The sequence below is a fragment of the Aplidium turbinatum genome, chromosome 1 (genome assembly GCF_918807975.1).
Source record: "Aplidium turbinatum chromosome 1, kaAplTurb1.1, whole genome shotgun sequence".
Taxonomy (NCBI): domain Eukaryota; kingdom Metazoa; phylum Chordata; class Ascidiacea; order Aplousobranchia; family Polyclinidae; genus Aplidium; species Aplidium turbinatum.
The window spans coordinates 39,822,326-39,839,137 of NC_137472.1; the positions used below are offsets into that span (position 1 = coordinate 39,822,326).

General features: G+C 37.5%; 1 protein-coding gene across 1 annotated transcript in view; it reads left to right on the top strand.

The window, feature by feature from the left end:
* Positions 1 to 3,780: 3,780 nt before the first annotated feature.
* The window catches only part of LOC145765607 (neurexin-1-like), a 79,878-nt gene continuing 66,846 nt past the window's right edge, over positions 3,781 to 16,812 (top strand). Inside the window, exons 1-3 of the mRNA XM_082577444.1 lie at positions 3,781 to 4,428; positions 7,493 to 8,223; positions 10,669 to 10,769. Of these exons, the coding sequence (XP_082433570.1) occupies positions 3,781 to 4,428; positions 7,493 to 8,223; positions 10,669 to 10,769 (1,480 nt within the window). The remainder of the gene's footprint in view (positions 4,429 to 7,492; positions 8,224 to 10,668; positions 10,770 to 16,812) is intronic.

A 16,812-nucleotide genomic window follows, 5' to 3' on the forward strand; every position in this document is an offset into this window, starting at 1 on the left:
AAAAAGTTTGAGAAACACTGAATTAGACAAAACTAAAACGATGCAGTAGCCTACAAATAAGAAATAAAAAAAACGGAGGTTATAAAATCGTACAAAGAAGGCACGTGTCCAATGGAGTTCCTGATTGTCACTCTGAGAAAGAGCATGTCACAAACCTTTGATGTGTTCAAGGGTGCTGGATTTGGTGCCACACAATGTTACCGGTACAAGACCACAAACGCTCTCTTGTGGTGGAAGTGGCTGATACAGTATGAGTATAGGCTACAAAATCTGTGCTAATTAAGCCACCATTAAAAAGTTAGTTTCATACACTTTCCACCAGTGTAATGGACACTCGTTTGTTAGTATCCATTCGCGCTTCCAGAGCCGTTGCAATTCGCTATCCAAGTAGCTGTGGGCCAGCCATAGTGGCACACGCACACCAACAACGCGTAGATGACTGCACAGTTTTTTTTACTGGTCGCTTTTGTGAAATTTTGATCTTTTAATTGATTTATTTAAATATTTATGGAATAAAGCTTTCCATATTTGAAAATTTCTTTAAGTCAGAACTTTTCTTCTTAATGACCTCAAAGTTTTTCCAAATTTTACTAAATTGAGGATACATTTAATCGCACTGCTTGTACAACCGCTGTGGGAAACAACGGTGGCATAGCCAGTTTTTTTTTTAAGATTTGGTTTGGGTGACCGCTAAGTAGTTTTAAGAGACCGCAAGTGTTTCATTTAAATACCAAAAAATAGGCATAACCAGTAGCGTAGCCAGGAATTTTAAAAGGGGGGGTTTTGACCACCCAGCGGGGGGTCTGGGGGGCCTCCCCCAGAAAAATTTGAAAAATTACTTTGAATTTGGTGCATTCTGAGAGCATTTTCGACAAAAATGTGGGTACGAATATTTCTGTAAAATGGTGCTGTCCGGTAGCATAACAAAAGGATAAGATCATGTTTTCTTCGGCATTGTTCGGAAATAAAGCAAAGTCTCTGTGTTTTCTTGTTGCTAATTCCTGGCTGAGATGTTTGAATGTTTGGTATTGGCATAACTCGCTTTTTTAATGCAATTTTGTTTAAAATTAGGCAATTTTTTTTAGACTGGAAGCATCATTCTCAATATCGTGACGTCACACGCGTGCCAAGGGGGGGGGTTGTAACCCCCAAAACCCCCCCCTTGGCTACGCCACTGGCCATAACTACATACAATCAACGCAACATAAAATGAATTATTCGACAAGGCACAGCTTAAATGATTGTGACAGCGACCAAACAGCCTGCCCAACACGGCCGCCAAACAAGTCTGCTGCACAACCAAAGTGTGCTTGTTGGCTTCTGCTTGTTATGTTTCCACACGTAAAAACTGATCATTATGCGCCATAAATCAGAAATAAACATTGACGAGTATCGAAGGTGCACTTCTTTTGTGAATAACTCTTTGATTCAGCTGTTAGCTGTACCTCTACTTATTCTTTTTTCCGGACGTGAACTATTGATCGTAGGCTATATTCGTATTATCGACAAGACATAGCGAGAAACAACCATTACTTTTCTACTGTAGTTGCAAGTCCAAATTTTGGGAAACCGCTGGAGAAATTTGGGGGACCGTTTCGGTCCCCCAAAACACCTTAAAAAAACACTGTGCATAGCTAATTGGTCGGAATCCTGTCACGGCGTTCGAAAGGGCACCTGTTCGATGCCACTCAAAAGCAATGTGGCTATGTCTTTGACAGATAAACTTTTGGCTTCTTTGCCTGCTCGTCCGCTTTATCTACAGTAAATCTTTAACCGCCTGGTGTAAGTGTAGCCTGGATACGACAAACAATGCTCGAAGGAATGACAACTAAACAGAGATGTATACGTATACGCCGCAAACTTGCGGCGTAGAATTTTTGTTTACGCTAACGCTTACGGCTACATTTTTTTGGATAGTTTTCGCTTGAGGCTACGCCGTAAAGTTTTCGCGGTTTTTTAGCGTATAGCGTCAACGTATACTTTTTAATGTATTTTTTTCGCTACAACACGCCAATACCTTCCAGCGCTGCAGTTGAAAGAATGTTTTCAATGGGCAAAGAGAAGACATATTGAAACCAAAACGCAGCAACATGTCAGATGAACACTTTCAGATGCTTGTGTTTCTTCGTGGAAATTCAAAATAAAACTTGTTTGTTTCGAGTGGTTTATACCGTGTGAATGTTTGGCACCTAGCAAACAAAATGAGTTTACGCTAGTGTATGCGCTGACGCTGACGCCGCCAACTTTTTTACAAGTTACGTTGACGCATACGGCGTATGGTTTTTCGAACGTTTATGTTTACGCTGACGGCGTCAATATTTTTTGTGCGTACATCACTGCAAATAAAGTTGCAAAATCTTTTCCCAATTGTGTGTAAAGCAACCACTGCTTTGTTGACTATGCGCAGTAAAACAACATTGCTTTAGCAACAGCGTTTTAAAATGAAAAAAAAATTATAATTATAATTTTTTGTAAAGAACCAACTGTTCTATTTCTAAATGTAGCCTACAGTACTGCGAATAATATTCTTTTCGGAAGACCATCTAAAGGGTGAGTAAATAGGCCTTCTCCCACCCCATCAGGTGACAGCGTAATATTTACATGAAACGAGACTGCCTTAAAAATGAGAACGATTTTGCTAATTCTGCTCTATCATAGAAATAATTTGGTGAGGCTCATAGCATCAGACCATTGATATATCCTCAAGAAGTAAAACTCGAAAACAAGCACTTGCAGTAGTGGAACGTTCAAATATTACGTAACGCCTTCGAGGGGGAGGGGGGGGGGTTTATGCAAAGCGTTACGTTAGCGTCACATCGGGGGGAGGGGGTTCAAGCAAAACGTTACGTAATGCTTTCGAGTACGAAATGATAGTTTTTGTGCTGAATTCGTAGTGAAAAAGCGTTACATGGGGGAGGGGGGGATTGAAAAAAGCGTTACGTAATATTTGAACGTTCCCTAGGGTGTTTTTAGCGTAATACGCAAAATTCTAACCATTGTTAATATTAATGTACAGGGTGGTGTTCATTTCCTTTCAGTAAAAAAATCCTTTTGGCAAATTTTTGTTGAAATCCGTCGACATTTACTACTTGCGCAAGGAAGCTAAAGTTTAGGTTGTTTAGCCTATGTAATCTAGCAGCAGAATATAAGCAATTACCGGTAGTTGTAGGCTACGTCACTTCACAGAACAAATAAAGCATTGTTACGTCACAATTGCAACACTTTGCAAAACTACAAAATTACACTGTCAACAGTGTCAAGTCTGTTGTGCTGTTGCATTTATTTCAGGTTACTAACAGTTTGCGGTTGTACAATGGCTGTGACAAGGTCTAAAGATAAAATTTGGTTGGTAGGTAGCAGTTCAGGTCATTTCAGCGCTGTAAAATTACCATCGAGGGGAGAAGTGCTTCAAGTTTTGTTTGATTTTCATTGTAAAAAAGGTTTTGATTTGAAAAGTAGTGTCAAGAACACAGTATCTTTGCTTTTGCCTTTTTGGAGTCGAGCACGAATTCCAACACGCCATCAAAACCATGTGATTAATCAGGTGAAAAAATTACACCAGGAATGGCAAAACTTGAAAAAATCTATCAATCGTAAGAGTGCGCTTGAGTTAGTCAAACGGACAGACTTTAAGAAATCATTGGATCACCTATTCGATATAGCACACAGTAATGCTTTGGAAATGATCAACATAGAAGATCGCCAGTTCCTTCTTGCCCAGAGAGAAGAGGGGCGCCTAGGTTCCATGGTTGGCGCATTGGTCTGTGGGTTGGCGTTGATATGGTTCTATGCAGGAGAGACGAGCGAGTGAGGAAGAGAGCATTAAAGGAGAGAAAGCGAGTTGAGGCGGAAGCAGTTCGTGTTGCCGAATCTACTAATTTAACCATACTGGAATCCAGTGATTCAGAAATGGATACTCAGCAAGAAGATAATCTCGACAAGTCTGGAGATGGGCGTCATCCATCAGCTGGTGGATCGACGTGCTCCGAACAGCCTGGGTCCAGTGCTGCAAGCTGTCTGCCGAAATTCCGACGAGGTAAAATTGCTGTAGTAACCCCCGAGATAGCAGCAGCATTGGACAAGACCAATACTACCTCGAGGAAGGCCGTTCATATTTTAAATGCACTGGCAGTGTCCAAGCAATTGCTCCATCCAACCGGTGATCTGATGATTAGCCCAAGTTCAATTCACAAAGCTCGCCAGATCTATCGCCAAAGGCTGTCGGACGAAATTAGGGAGGCTTTTGACCCTTGCACCCCACTGATCATACATTGGGATGGGAAGATCATGGGTGATTATGAGCAATACAATCACATCAAAGTGGACCGTTTGCCAATTTTAGTGTCTGGCAAAGACGTTACCAAACTTCTGACTGTACCAAAACTAGAATCGGGAAAATCAATCGTCGAATATTCAAAAGTATTCGAGGTCGGAAGGACTAACTTATTGTTTATGTTCCATTATTGTTTATGTTCTGAAGTGTTTGATATCTTTTGTTGGTTCATTGATTGGAACAGTAACTTACTTCTGCGGAATCGCTCTTGATTTAAAGTATGGGGCCGTTCAAATATCATATGACGGTATTTTTGGCGATTCTGGACCGCTACACGGCTGACTGACACAATGTATTGCCCCCCCCCCCCCCTAATAAGCTTTCTAAATACGCCACTGCTTCTGATCATCTCGGGTATGGGTGAAACACGGTGTAAAGGTTGTTAGAGGAATAGTTGCTTTGTTGCTATACTTGCTTTGATATCCTATAAACGTGCCTGAAATGCGTGCATATTAAAAGTACTGAATAAAGCTGGTTATTTGGTTGCGTGTTGTAAAGTTGCTTGTTTTATTGATTTTGCGAATTTTTCAACCTCCTTGCGCAAGTTGTAATTGTTGAAATAATTTCTTGAAATTTGAACGACATTGTTTTCTTACCAATTGTAACAACCTGGTGCCCTGGCCCCTGTACAAATCAAATTTACGATATGAGAAAATTAAAAACACCCTAACTTGCAGCCTAATTACTTTTCGTGTACGTGCTTGCAGATTAATTCCTCGTTTTACTCAAATGACTGTTAATGCACATTTAAACCCTCTAGTCTGTTTTTGACATGGTGACGAAACAAACTGAGAGAAAAGGTTTTTCAAGAAATGAAATATTGACGAAAATCATTAAATAGGAAAAGTCTTTGTGGTGTGTTGAAAGAATCGATGTGTTTTGCGAAGGATAATCTCATAAATTTGCTACGCCCAGTAACCATTTGGAATAAAGCGGATTATGAACAAATCGCGATGAGCTCTGCAGATGAAAGTAAACTTAAAAACTGCTTTGTTTGTGTAGTAGGCTAAGGGCTAGGGCTACACAGAACTATGCCATGCGTCAGATGTTAGAACTTTGTACTTCAAATGCATTAGCTTTTTAATCATTTCTTATTTTCACTACTGGTGAAATAATAACCTATGTTGCTGTAATTAACCGCCATGCATAATGCATAACATAATACGGCCACGGTTTTTTTCACTTCAGTGTTGAAAGTACAGTAGAGCAATATAGGCCTATACTCTTATTCATTGGTTGCTATCGCGCTGTTGCAGGTGTATCGATTTTTGTATTGATTAATTTTCGTCATTGAGTGAAGATTTGTACTGCGGAAAAAGTAGTACAAATTTGGCAAGTAGTTTTCAGCAAAATAAAAAAGAAACGCTTACACAATGTAGTATATTTCTTTCTCGCAGCCAAATTCTGCAGCAGACTAAAAAGAATGTCATCACTAAAGATTCCTGTGGTATTGTTTTTTGTCAAATATATTTTCTGCATCAGTTTTCGGTCGATCTACAATCACTGCTATACTTCGTGTTGCGGTTGCATTTGCGTAATAGTAGTTCAGAAGTGAAGGCAACATCATTTACATCACAGTCATTCCAAGATAAGCGAATGACGTTTGAAGCTCAGAAGACCCATAACAGTAGGCTACCAGTTGGTAGACTATATTCGTTTAATCTAGTTACTAGTAGGCTAACTACTTAAAATTAGTCATGCGCATGTGTAGGCCTATACAAGAAAAGTATAGCCGCTGTAGCACGGCAACCGGATCATTGTTTGTACACTTCATTGTTAATCGTACAAGAGGAAGACAAGCCGTTTTGTACAAGAAATTGAGATTTGACCGGTGCATGTTGTTTAATTATTTATGCCAGTCAGGAGTTAGTCATCGGACACACCTGCGCTGTTTTGAACATGGAAAGAGGCGGTATGCAAATTTAAGACAAAAAAAGCAACTTCACCTGGCTTTTTATTCGAGGAATGCTCAGGCATCAACATCAAGAAACCTAACCACAGCTTTCGTAGCTCATGTAATATGCATGAATGCCGTTTTAAGCTTCAGTTTAATTTACAAAAAATTCTCTTCTGGTAACTTTTCATGACTTTTATAATTTTGCTTTTTGATGAACCACTTTTGACACCAACAACTTGATCGATGCTTTGTCATATTTTGGTATACTGCATAGTTTATTAATGTTGTTTTTATGTTCTCATAGCCTCTGTATCAAGGTGAAGAAGTGCAGTAGGCCTACTAATTGTTCAGCTTCTTCAAATGACATATAGAATGATATTAACCGTATTGAGAATGATGATCTATTGGCATTGAAATTAATACCAATAAGAAGGTGAGGACATTGTTGTAACTATATGTTTTAAATTAGGTAGAATTCTTACAGTGAGAAAAATTGTTGCATTTACGAAAGGATGCAACGGCAAGGTGTCTGCTAGCATTTGTACTCAATTGGAAAACCATTAATTAAAGCCCATGCAAAATGCTAAAACTAGTTCAGCAAGATTCTTCAATTAAGCCGAGGATTTTCGGATTAGTTTCGAAATTTAGCTTTAAACGATCAGGCATGCTTTGTCTGAATTATGTGGCCTATATATCGTAAATAAATCGTATAGAGTAGACTAATTACTGTACTGTCAATACCACAAAAAGAGCAGAGTTTGGCAGCAAAAACAATGCTAAGCATAGCAGTTAAGTAAATGAAATCTTTATCAGCATAGTGTCCTCATCAATTCTGCTTGATAAGTGTGCACTGTAGCTTACCTTTACCAGTTTCATTCATTCAGAAAAAAAAACAATATTGGTTCTGTTTTCGGCTTGAAATAAATGGTCGAACCTATTGCTTCGAACGTATTGATGTTAGCTTTCTTTAATAAAACATTGACCTATGCTTAGAGCAGCAGTTGTCATTCACTAACATTAGTTTTGACGAAACTAAAATTCATGTAACTATTTTACTCTTCAAAGTTTTAACTTTTTGTAAAATTTATTGTTATATCTTCAACAATGATCAACAGTCGGTTAATGGTAACTTTTTGTTTCTTTTTTTTTAGAAAATAAGATAACTCGTAGGTAAAACGTTGTGGCTGAATCTAAGAGAACAAATCTTCACTGAAAATCAAGATCTCAACGTAGTATTTTATTCTCACGGCATTCCTTTTTAGTCCATTTCCGGAAGCGTTTTCAAGATGTTCTATATAAAAGTTTTGATGAAGATTATTGCAGCACTTATTACATCCGCTCTAGCACAGTCACCATTTTCGACAAGATCACGGCTCCGTGAGTCTTCCTCGGTATCAGGATCAATGATGTTTGCGACTCAATACGAATTTCGAGGAATATCAGGACAGTTTGCTGAATTTCCATCATGGTTCTCACCACCAGACAATATTCCAATACGATCAAGCGCAGCTACAACATTGTCTTTCAAGTTCCAAACGGTCAACTCGCGATCTTTCTTGGTATATTTGGACGATGGCGGAGACACTAGTTACATTTCTCTCACTCTGTTGCATGGAGAAGTGAACCTCCGGTTTAAGTTTGGAAGACCAAAGACAGTAATTTTGCGTGCCGGTTCCAATTTGAACAACAATGAATGGCACACTGTCACAATAAAGCGCAACTTTCCATCGATGACTTTAACAGTTGACGGAAACAGCACAACTGGCTCGGTGGTAGGCGTTGGTGCGTCCAAATTTGTGCCAAGGACAAAGACTTACTTTGGCGGCTTGCCTAGCACGTATCGAGTCCAAATGCTATCCTTACCTGGAGTATATTCTCGAAGCAAGTTTGTAGGCAGAATGGGTAGTATCACAATGAATGGAAACTTTGTGACGCACATGAAAAAGTCTGGAGTATGGGAAATAAATGCAGATGTCCTTTGCTCGAAGTACCGGTAATGATTGTGGTTTAATTATGTGTTCATGTTAACATTTTTGTTAAGGTTCCATGAAATAATTTTTGTTATTTCATTTTCACACTTTTTAAACATCATATTGTAAACAACCGACGCTGAATTTAATAGAAATCTATGGAAGACAAATTGACAAATAGTTGAAAATTAAGATTACAACTTCGACTTGCAAATGTTCAGTGAACTTGAATAAAAATCAATCTTGTTGGCAGCCCTGGCGGACCTCTCAACTTTTTATATGACAAAAGATTTTAAATGTCACTTCACTGCCGTTCAGATGACTTATTTGACATTCACAGTTATTTTGTTATTACGTCAGAAATTTATAAGAATTAAGGACCTTTTGATGATACCCCTTTTAGGGTGAAACAGGCTGTAGAGGTTTTAGAAAGTAATAACCATATTTGATGTAATTTGCTTTGTTTGGCTTTTTTGCTTGGCATTAAGCACTTTTGCAATAACAACAGTATTTACTGTATAAGAATATTTAAATTTATACCAGTTTACATAAGAATATAAGAAAGCAAAAACATTGCCAGTATTAGGCCTACCATATTTTCATCGCATAAAAAGCGGACACGTTTCGCCAGCAAGTAGAACTTTACGCTTGAAGAATCGTTTACAATTACATCATTTTAGATCAGGGGTCACCAAACTTTTTTCTCTGAGGGCCGGATTGCTGCGAGATTAACAGCTGCGGGCCGGATGCTAATTGCGAAAAGATATAGAACTATTTAGAATCTCCGTTGACTTGAATTGAGTACAATAAATAACAAAGTTAGCGGTGGAATAGCAAAGATGTGATGAAAATCGAAAGGTCGCTGGAAAAGTAATCCCCTGCTGTGATACACTACAGGGCATCGTGCTCTTGAAAAAACATTACACCTTTCCAAATTTGGCCTAGGCTGTCCCTACTTGTGGTGGCTTAATGATAAAAACAGAACACCAACGTGTAGGCTGCCTGGTGGAAAAATATAGCCTACAAATTCAACATACAACAACGAACTATAAGAACGAACAATTTTACCAAAGAAGTCTCTATTACACAAAAAGGCAAAGCCAAAGACGGTTGCTAGTACCAAGGGAAGCACATGTACAGAATTGTAGTGCAGCTGTAATTTCCGCAGCACGTAGCGGGCCGGATGAAATCAGTTCGCCGGCCGGTACTGGCCCGCGGGCGTAGTTTGGTGACACCTGTTTTACATCATTACAGTATAGGCCTACGCAGCAAAAGTTCCCAAAAAAACAAAAAACAAGGAAACATATTGACTGAACGTTTAACTTATTTTTTCTCATTTTTAGTGCTTCCTTAAGACAACAAATGAAAAATACCTAAATTTTAGATAGTTTCAGTCAGACAGCCATGATCGCAAACATCTGCAACATGTGACAAATCAGGCACGATCTCCAGGTAGCCAAGCCTTAACTTTTTTCAACAAGGAATGGCCAGCCTTAACGAAATCGTTAAATTACTTGCAAGAAATATGATTAAAACAGTAGGCTGCACATAACCGTTAAGATGCTAAAAACGAAATGTACTAAAAAGCTGTTCCTTTCCTTGCAAAGCTGTAGGCCTATCCATACCACGATTTCTTTTGCTGGAGGTTAGGTGTTATACACATTGCACTTATAGACATTCGTTTCAATTTGTTTCAAGTTACAAACGAACCAAACTGAGTTGGTAATCAACAATGTCTACAAGCGTTGTATCAACTTAAAACGTATGTAGGTAAAAGAATATTTTTTTGTAAAAGTGTGAGCATGGCCTTTAAAATGTTGTTTAATATCTTACAGTGAACCAGGCAATGAACATTCAACAACAGTTCCATAAAATGCGCCAATTTCTTCTAGAATTTATAAATCAGCATGTTACATTGGTAGCCTATACAAAATGTTTAGAAAACAAATAGCCTACAAGCTGTCGCTGAAACGTCATCAAGCAATATAATCCCGTTGAAAATATAAGCAAGAAAACCCAAACTGTCAAAAACGAGGACATTTGAGCATTTTTTAGTGTCCTCGGAGGACAGTTCATTTTTCTTGAAAAAAAAGGACAAATCCTCTTAAAAGAGGACGTATTGTAGCCCTAGCCAGTATGGGCCTGGACGAGTTAAAGCGTAATGCAGTGTTAGGCTATGGTAAAAAAGTTTTTTTTATGAATTCATTCTCACATTTTTTAGACGTCATAATGTGCTCAACCGACGTTGAGTTTGATCAAAATCTACGAACTCAAATTAGAAAATAATTAAAAATTAAGATTGCAACTCCGACTTGCAAATTATTCAGTGAACTTGAGTAAAAATCAATCTTGTTGGCAGCCCTGGCGGACCCTTCAAACTTTTCATATGAAAAAGAGATCAAATGTCACTTCACAGCCGTTCAGATGACTTTTATTTGACATTCACAGTTACTTTTTTATTACTTCAGAAATCCTTGCCGAAACAACGGCATATGCTTTGTCAATTCGAAAAAGCAAGCTGAATGTGATTGCTTTCAAACCAATTTTACCGGACACTACTGCGAAACACGTAAGCAATGTTTTCTGGTCTTTGTCTAAAAAAATTACTTTCTTTTTTGATGCAACTTAACAATTAGCTACAATATAAAGACTGTAACAAGCTTTTTAAAATACTTTGTTCATTTCTTTTTTAATTTGTTGAGGCAAACAAATCTCTAACTGGAACAAGAGAAACGCAGAAGTCTCATTACTTCATATTTGTTCAATTTACGTGCAAGCATACAGTTGAGTCCAAATCGGGTTTCGAAAATTAAGAGTATCATGGTCAAGTATATGGGCATTTCTTGAGACCAACGAAACGGCTTCATTAATTTCTAAATTCAAATTTATCGTATGTCCAAGCAGGGGCGCCGGAACGATTTTTGACTGGGGGGGCAAGTTCTCGAAAAAAGGGCACTTTTGTTTACTAAAAGGCCAATTTTTTTTTTGAAGTTTTAAGATAAAGTATAGCAATAATGATAATCCGGTATACAAAGCAGGGCACCATGCTATGTTATAATGATGTAACCTACTGTCAAGCCTTAAAGCAACCTGCGGCCATGGCCGCTAAGCAGTGCTTGAATGAACCGCCGGTGCTACCTCTTCAATCGGCCAAGTTTGGCCGCCGGTCTCTTCTAGCCAATTATTTAATTTCGCAATAGAATGATCGTGGATTAACTGTCGAAAATACGTAGTATCAAAGAGTGATGCAATATTAGGTCAGCGAGTCATAATCGCCACTGTTGCATTGTGCGGGGAATATTTGTTATTGATGGAATATAACCATCTGCGATCGCCAGCGCTGTAAGTCTTGTTTGTAATTCCCGACGTTTATTTTAACAAAGTCTTAATCCGAAGTGCTAATTTACATCGGCTGGCAATTTTGTCGTTTTTATGTCGATTCGATGTTGTCGGACATTGAACCGTTGTTAAAAAGAAGAACTAAGTTAGTTGACATCAATGGGAAAAACATTTTTTGATCATATTTTGCAAAAATTATGCTTCTTTTAGTAATTAATGTACATCATTGAAATAGCTAAAACCTTAATTGCTAAGGCAACAGGGATCAGATGTCAGTAGATGTAATAGAAAACATATTTCGCACTTGCTAGTGCACAGGGCCTACGAGAGGGGGGTACGGAGGGTACGGCGTACCCTTGAGGGTCCAGGCCTGTCATTGTTGGGGGCCCGAAATTGTGATTTTATAGTTTACGTGCAAAAATGTTAGTTTAAAATCATCCTAAACGAGTAAATTCAAGCATAAAAGTTGTTGTTCTTTAGTTCTGGGGGGGCCCGTAATGTAGCAAAAAGGCCCGGAAAAATAAGCTTAATTGAGTGCATTGCGCGCAAATTAGGAGCCCAAAGTGGTTATCTAATGCTTTACGTGCAAAAATGTTCTGTTAAAAGCACCCTAAAGTAACTGATAGCCTAAAAGTTGATTATTCTCCTGTTCAGATGGGGGGCATAGGGTAGTAAAAGCAGGGTTCAGAAAAACCTAGGCTTTTTTAAAAAAACCAAAGAGAATGAAGGGGTGTACCAGCAAACATCTATTTGATTGGCCCATGATACTAGAAAAGGATCCACAGAGGATACAAACTGATATGAATGAATCAACGAGTGAATAAAGAAATAACAGTTAACCTCTCAAGTACATGTAGCTCCACACAGAGTGAAATTTCCATGCCTTTTGACTCTTTTTTTTTTTTTAAAAGGAATGTCTAAAAAGACATTATTGACCCAAAAAGAATGACATCTAAAAAGACATTATGAAAAGTAACTACGGACAAAGGCCAGTGTTTCGATCTTCCGATCTCTTCAGCGTAGTAAAGTGAAAGTGGAAAGTTGTCTTGAAGCGTTGGTTGAGATGATGATTTGAAACTTGAGTGATTGTTGTGAGACAATGAGACTGGATTTAAGTTTTAACTTCAGACTTCAGCGAAACGTAATTTTACAACCTATTAGAAGGTGTGATTTTTTTGAGAGAATTTGTGCTAAGAAATTTGTGCTAACATGTCCGTAGTTACTTTTCATAATGTCTTTTTAGCCATTACTTTTAAAGAAATAAAAAAGAGTCAAAAGGCATGTAAATTTCACTCTGTGTGGAGTTACATGTACTTGAGAGGTTAACTGTTATTTTTTATTCACTCATTTTTTAAAAAAGCCCGGGTGTTTTTGGGCTTTTTTGTGTTTTTTAAAAATTACTTGAAAAAAGTAGTTTCACGCTTATTTCACTTTAAAAGGAATTTCGGAGTTGGAGCCGGAGTAAAAAAAAGTGACTTCGTTCACCTCTGCTGGGCATGTGGTGAATGCAAAAGTTAATGAAGAAAGGTTATTGGTCAGATGATTAATTTGATTATGTTTTAACAAGATCTTATGTTTGAGCCTTGGTATAGAGAGCTTGACTTGTTGTAGCCTACTAGATACATAGGCTATATCACTCAGTAACATTAGCGGATTTAATATTTTTTATTAAACACACACAAAAAAAACAAGAAAAAACTACTAAATCCAACGTTTTCGACACAACATAGTGTCCTCATTAGGAATAATTATAGGCTACATCTAAGAGAAATAAATAAATGAATTTGAAAATTTTACATTAAAGTTGTACAAGCGACACCTCTTAACAGCACCATCAACAACCGACACACAAATTCAATGCAGGATAGCCTACACAAATTGGCGAGGGACAGATCACATGATATGCACAACACTAAATAATAGTTTTATTGCAGCCTGATGCTATTATTGCGCACAGATGTCCAATTCTGCATTAAAATGTTGTGCAATACGCCTAAGCAAACATCACGCGTTTTGCCAAAGACAAAAGGGGCTCGGCGTGAGAGGGGGCCCGGAATGACTCTTCGTACCCTTGGTGAAAAATTCTCTCAGAGGCCCTGCTAGTGCATCGTCAGCTCTGATAAAGGGCAGTTAAAGCCTACAAGTAGGCTAATGTTTTAATCATTGAAATACTTATTTTATTACCTTGCCATCATCGTCAACACAATCATGTCGAACGTTGTTTTTCGTTGCTAAAAAGAATTCTAGGGGAGTGGCGAACTTCTATTAAATCAGCCACATTGGAGACACTCGTGCGAGTGTCGTTTGAATAGTACTGGATTACAATCCCGATAAAGCAGTTATTGCGTGGTGCAACGATTCTATTGTAGGACGTCGCCCGGGCTCCAGACTTCAACAACGCTAAGTGATTATTTTAGCATTGTTGCAAGTTTAATTCTATTTCCTTGTGCTATCGTTATTTTTATTTTGTATTTTGGCCTCCAAGCAAACAGATTTGGCCGCCGAGCAGGAGCTCCCGGTAGGCCACGATGGCTGCCGAAAAAAAAAACGAGTTTTAAGGCCTGTACTGTGTTGCAAACTTTTGTGCCTTAAATATTATTTTGAGGCAAAAATGAAAGATTATAATTAGGCTAAAAGCGAATAACAGAAATTGTTATATTGCAAAATGTGCAGTAGCTTACATGACTTTAAAAGGGCACCATTGCCCCCCCTGCCCCTCCATCTGCAGAAATTTTGAGGGCAGGGGGGGCATTCGCCCCCCCCCCCCCCCCTGCCCCCCCGCTTCCGGCGCCTCTGTGTCCAAGGAAGAAATATTCGATTTACGCACAAAATCCTATTCTCTTCTCCAAGTAATTTCGAAAACCATGCACAATGTGGTGCAATAAACCAAAGTATAGAGAACATAATCATTTAATTGCTAATATCTTTTTGTCAACTTTAATTGGATCTTTGTCGTGTTCTCTTATCACAGCTGCTTGTGTGCAGTTTTAAACAAACAGCTTAAATGTATAACAAGCTATATTAATTTGATCCATTTTTTTAAATTTTTGCAAATAATCTAAACTTGGAATTTCATTTTTGAGCGCGAGAAACAATGCCGGATCTAGCAGGTATGTAGACCGTAGATATGTCGCATGTATTTGCTGCTTAGCAGTTTATGTTTTTATTTTTAACTAAGATTTGATTTGTGCTTGAATGTGTAAACTATGCTTACAGTATTCATAGGCCTAACGCATATCATTGATTACTTGTGAGACTGCAAGTTGAGGTATTGGATTAAAGCATTAAACCAAGAATGGGCTAACTACGAGCTTCTGGCCAATCTGAGCAATTTTTTAATTAATTAGGCTTTATCAGACAATTTCACAAATTGCGCTAGTAACTAACTATCAGAAGCATGGACATCTATTACTGTACAACTCAAAGATGAGTTAAATGTAGTTTTTGTACAAGTTGGGCCCACGTGTAAAATGTCACATCTAAATTTAGGCCAATAGTTTATTGTCATCAACAATGAAAAGTTCTAACAAAAGGTTACGATAAAATTAAAAGGTTGACACCTGTCTATGAAAAATCATAACTACATCAAACCAGGCATAACAACTAAAACGCACTTTATAAAATTACCACTATAATAATATAAGTTGTTACAAAAAAAGTTGTTAACGGTACAAAAAAAGGGTCGGTTGTTTTTTTGCTGAAAAAAAAACTTAAACAAAAACGCAAATGTTGAAACTGCTCTGTAGCTGTAAAACCTTTGGTCTCATATGTTTCATACTATGCCAAATGTGGCATAGTATGCGAGCTTTCACTTTTTACAATATCTTAAAAGGTTGTTGAAAAACTTAACAATAATATATTTAGTAGTTTGCCATTAATACGTAAAACTCTTCTTGTGCCCCTGATGTTTGTCTGCAGTAGTTTATAATAGACCTATCTACAAAACTAGAACCACATAGTAGCTTACTACCTTGAAACTTTTAGACTTGGAGGATTTTTTTAAATTTTCAATTCTGCCAATATTTAGAAATTGCCCTATTTCCAGCTTGGCAAAAGATAATCTTTTTGATGTGCTTTTTTAAAGAACTTGGCATTGTTTTTGTGGAAAAGTAAAACTTTTATTTGAATGAAAGCTCTTGAAAAGCATGTTTATTTGTTGAGGCATGCGTTTCCAATTTGTTTTCTTTTATTTAAAATTTCCTGCACTAAAAGTCAATTATTTGATAGTTTCTGCATTTGCAATGTGTGTATAAAAGTAGTCCTATGGTATTTAAAACATCCTCCTTAAATCAAAACATGTGATACATATTTATTTGCACCGTTTCTGTTTGTTAGCAGCACAATGGTTGCTTGATATAATGCTTAGCGACCAAGGTAAGTTATCATGACTGCCAAGATGTTTCATCATAATTCATCTTACATTAACTTCCGTCGTCATTAGTATTGGCTTCCCATGTCTTTCGTTATTATCGATTGCATTTTTGTAAAAATTAGTCGTTTAAAATTTGACAACCGTTGCATGTCTTTAGTGTGCAAAGCAGAGTTTACGAAGGTAACACAACACTGGTGATTACGGCTATCTGCACAGTTTTAGTTGTTCGAAAAATATTTATTTGATCGAAATAAAAACGTCATATTTAGAAAATTATTTCCAACCGCAAACACGAAGGAATTTTGAGTCGTGAAAAACAAAATTTTATTTGATACATTTTTGTTTTGAAGGATTTGTGAAGAAAAAAATCTTAAACGTTTCCTGCATAAAAAAGCGTGACAGTTAAACCAGAACTTTAAGCCAAGCAAAACTTAAAGTTCTTTCCGTGGAGAAGCATGATTGAGTTGCTTTGAGTTAATTGGATTAGGTTTTGTTCTTTGTGTCAGATGAGGTCGGAATATTTTCATTCAAACTTCGGTTACTAAATACAGTATAACTTATTTTGTATCTTCATCCTTTTCGTTGTACTGTTCACATTAGAGTAATATCGCAACCATAAAGTGGTTCTTTCACTTTCAAACGGTTACATCTCATTTATTGTTGTACTTGTGTTGCATTGCATGGAATAGTGAGCACAGACTTTTTCTGGTTTTATCATTCACAGCATTCGTAACTTTTCTTCTGCATATTTTTAATTCATAATTCCTGCTGATAAACTTTTAAGTTTCATCAATTCACTTTTCGTTTGTGTGGGTTATTTTTTTTAATATGACGTTTGGTTGGCTTGCTCCAACATCAAATTCAGCACATAACCGTAAAGAACATACTGCATCTTCTTCAT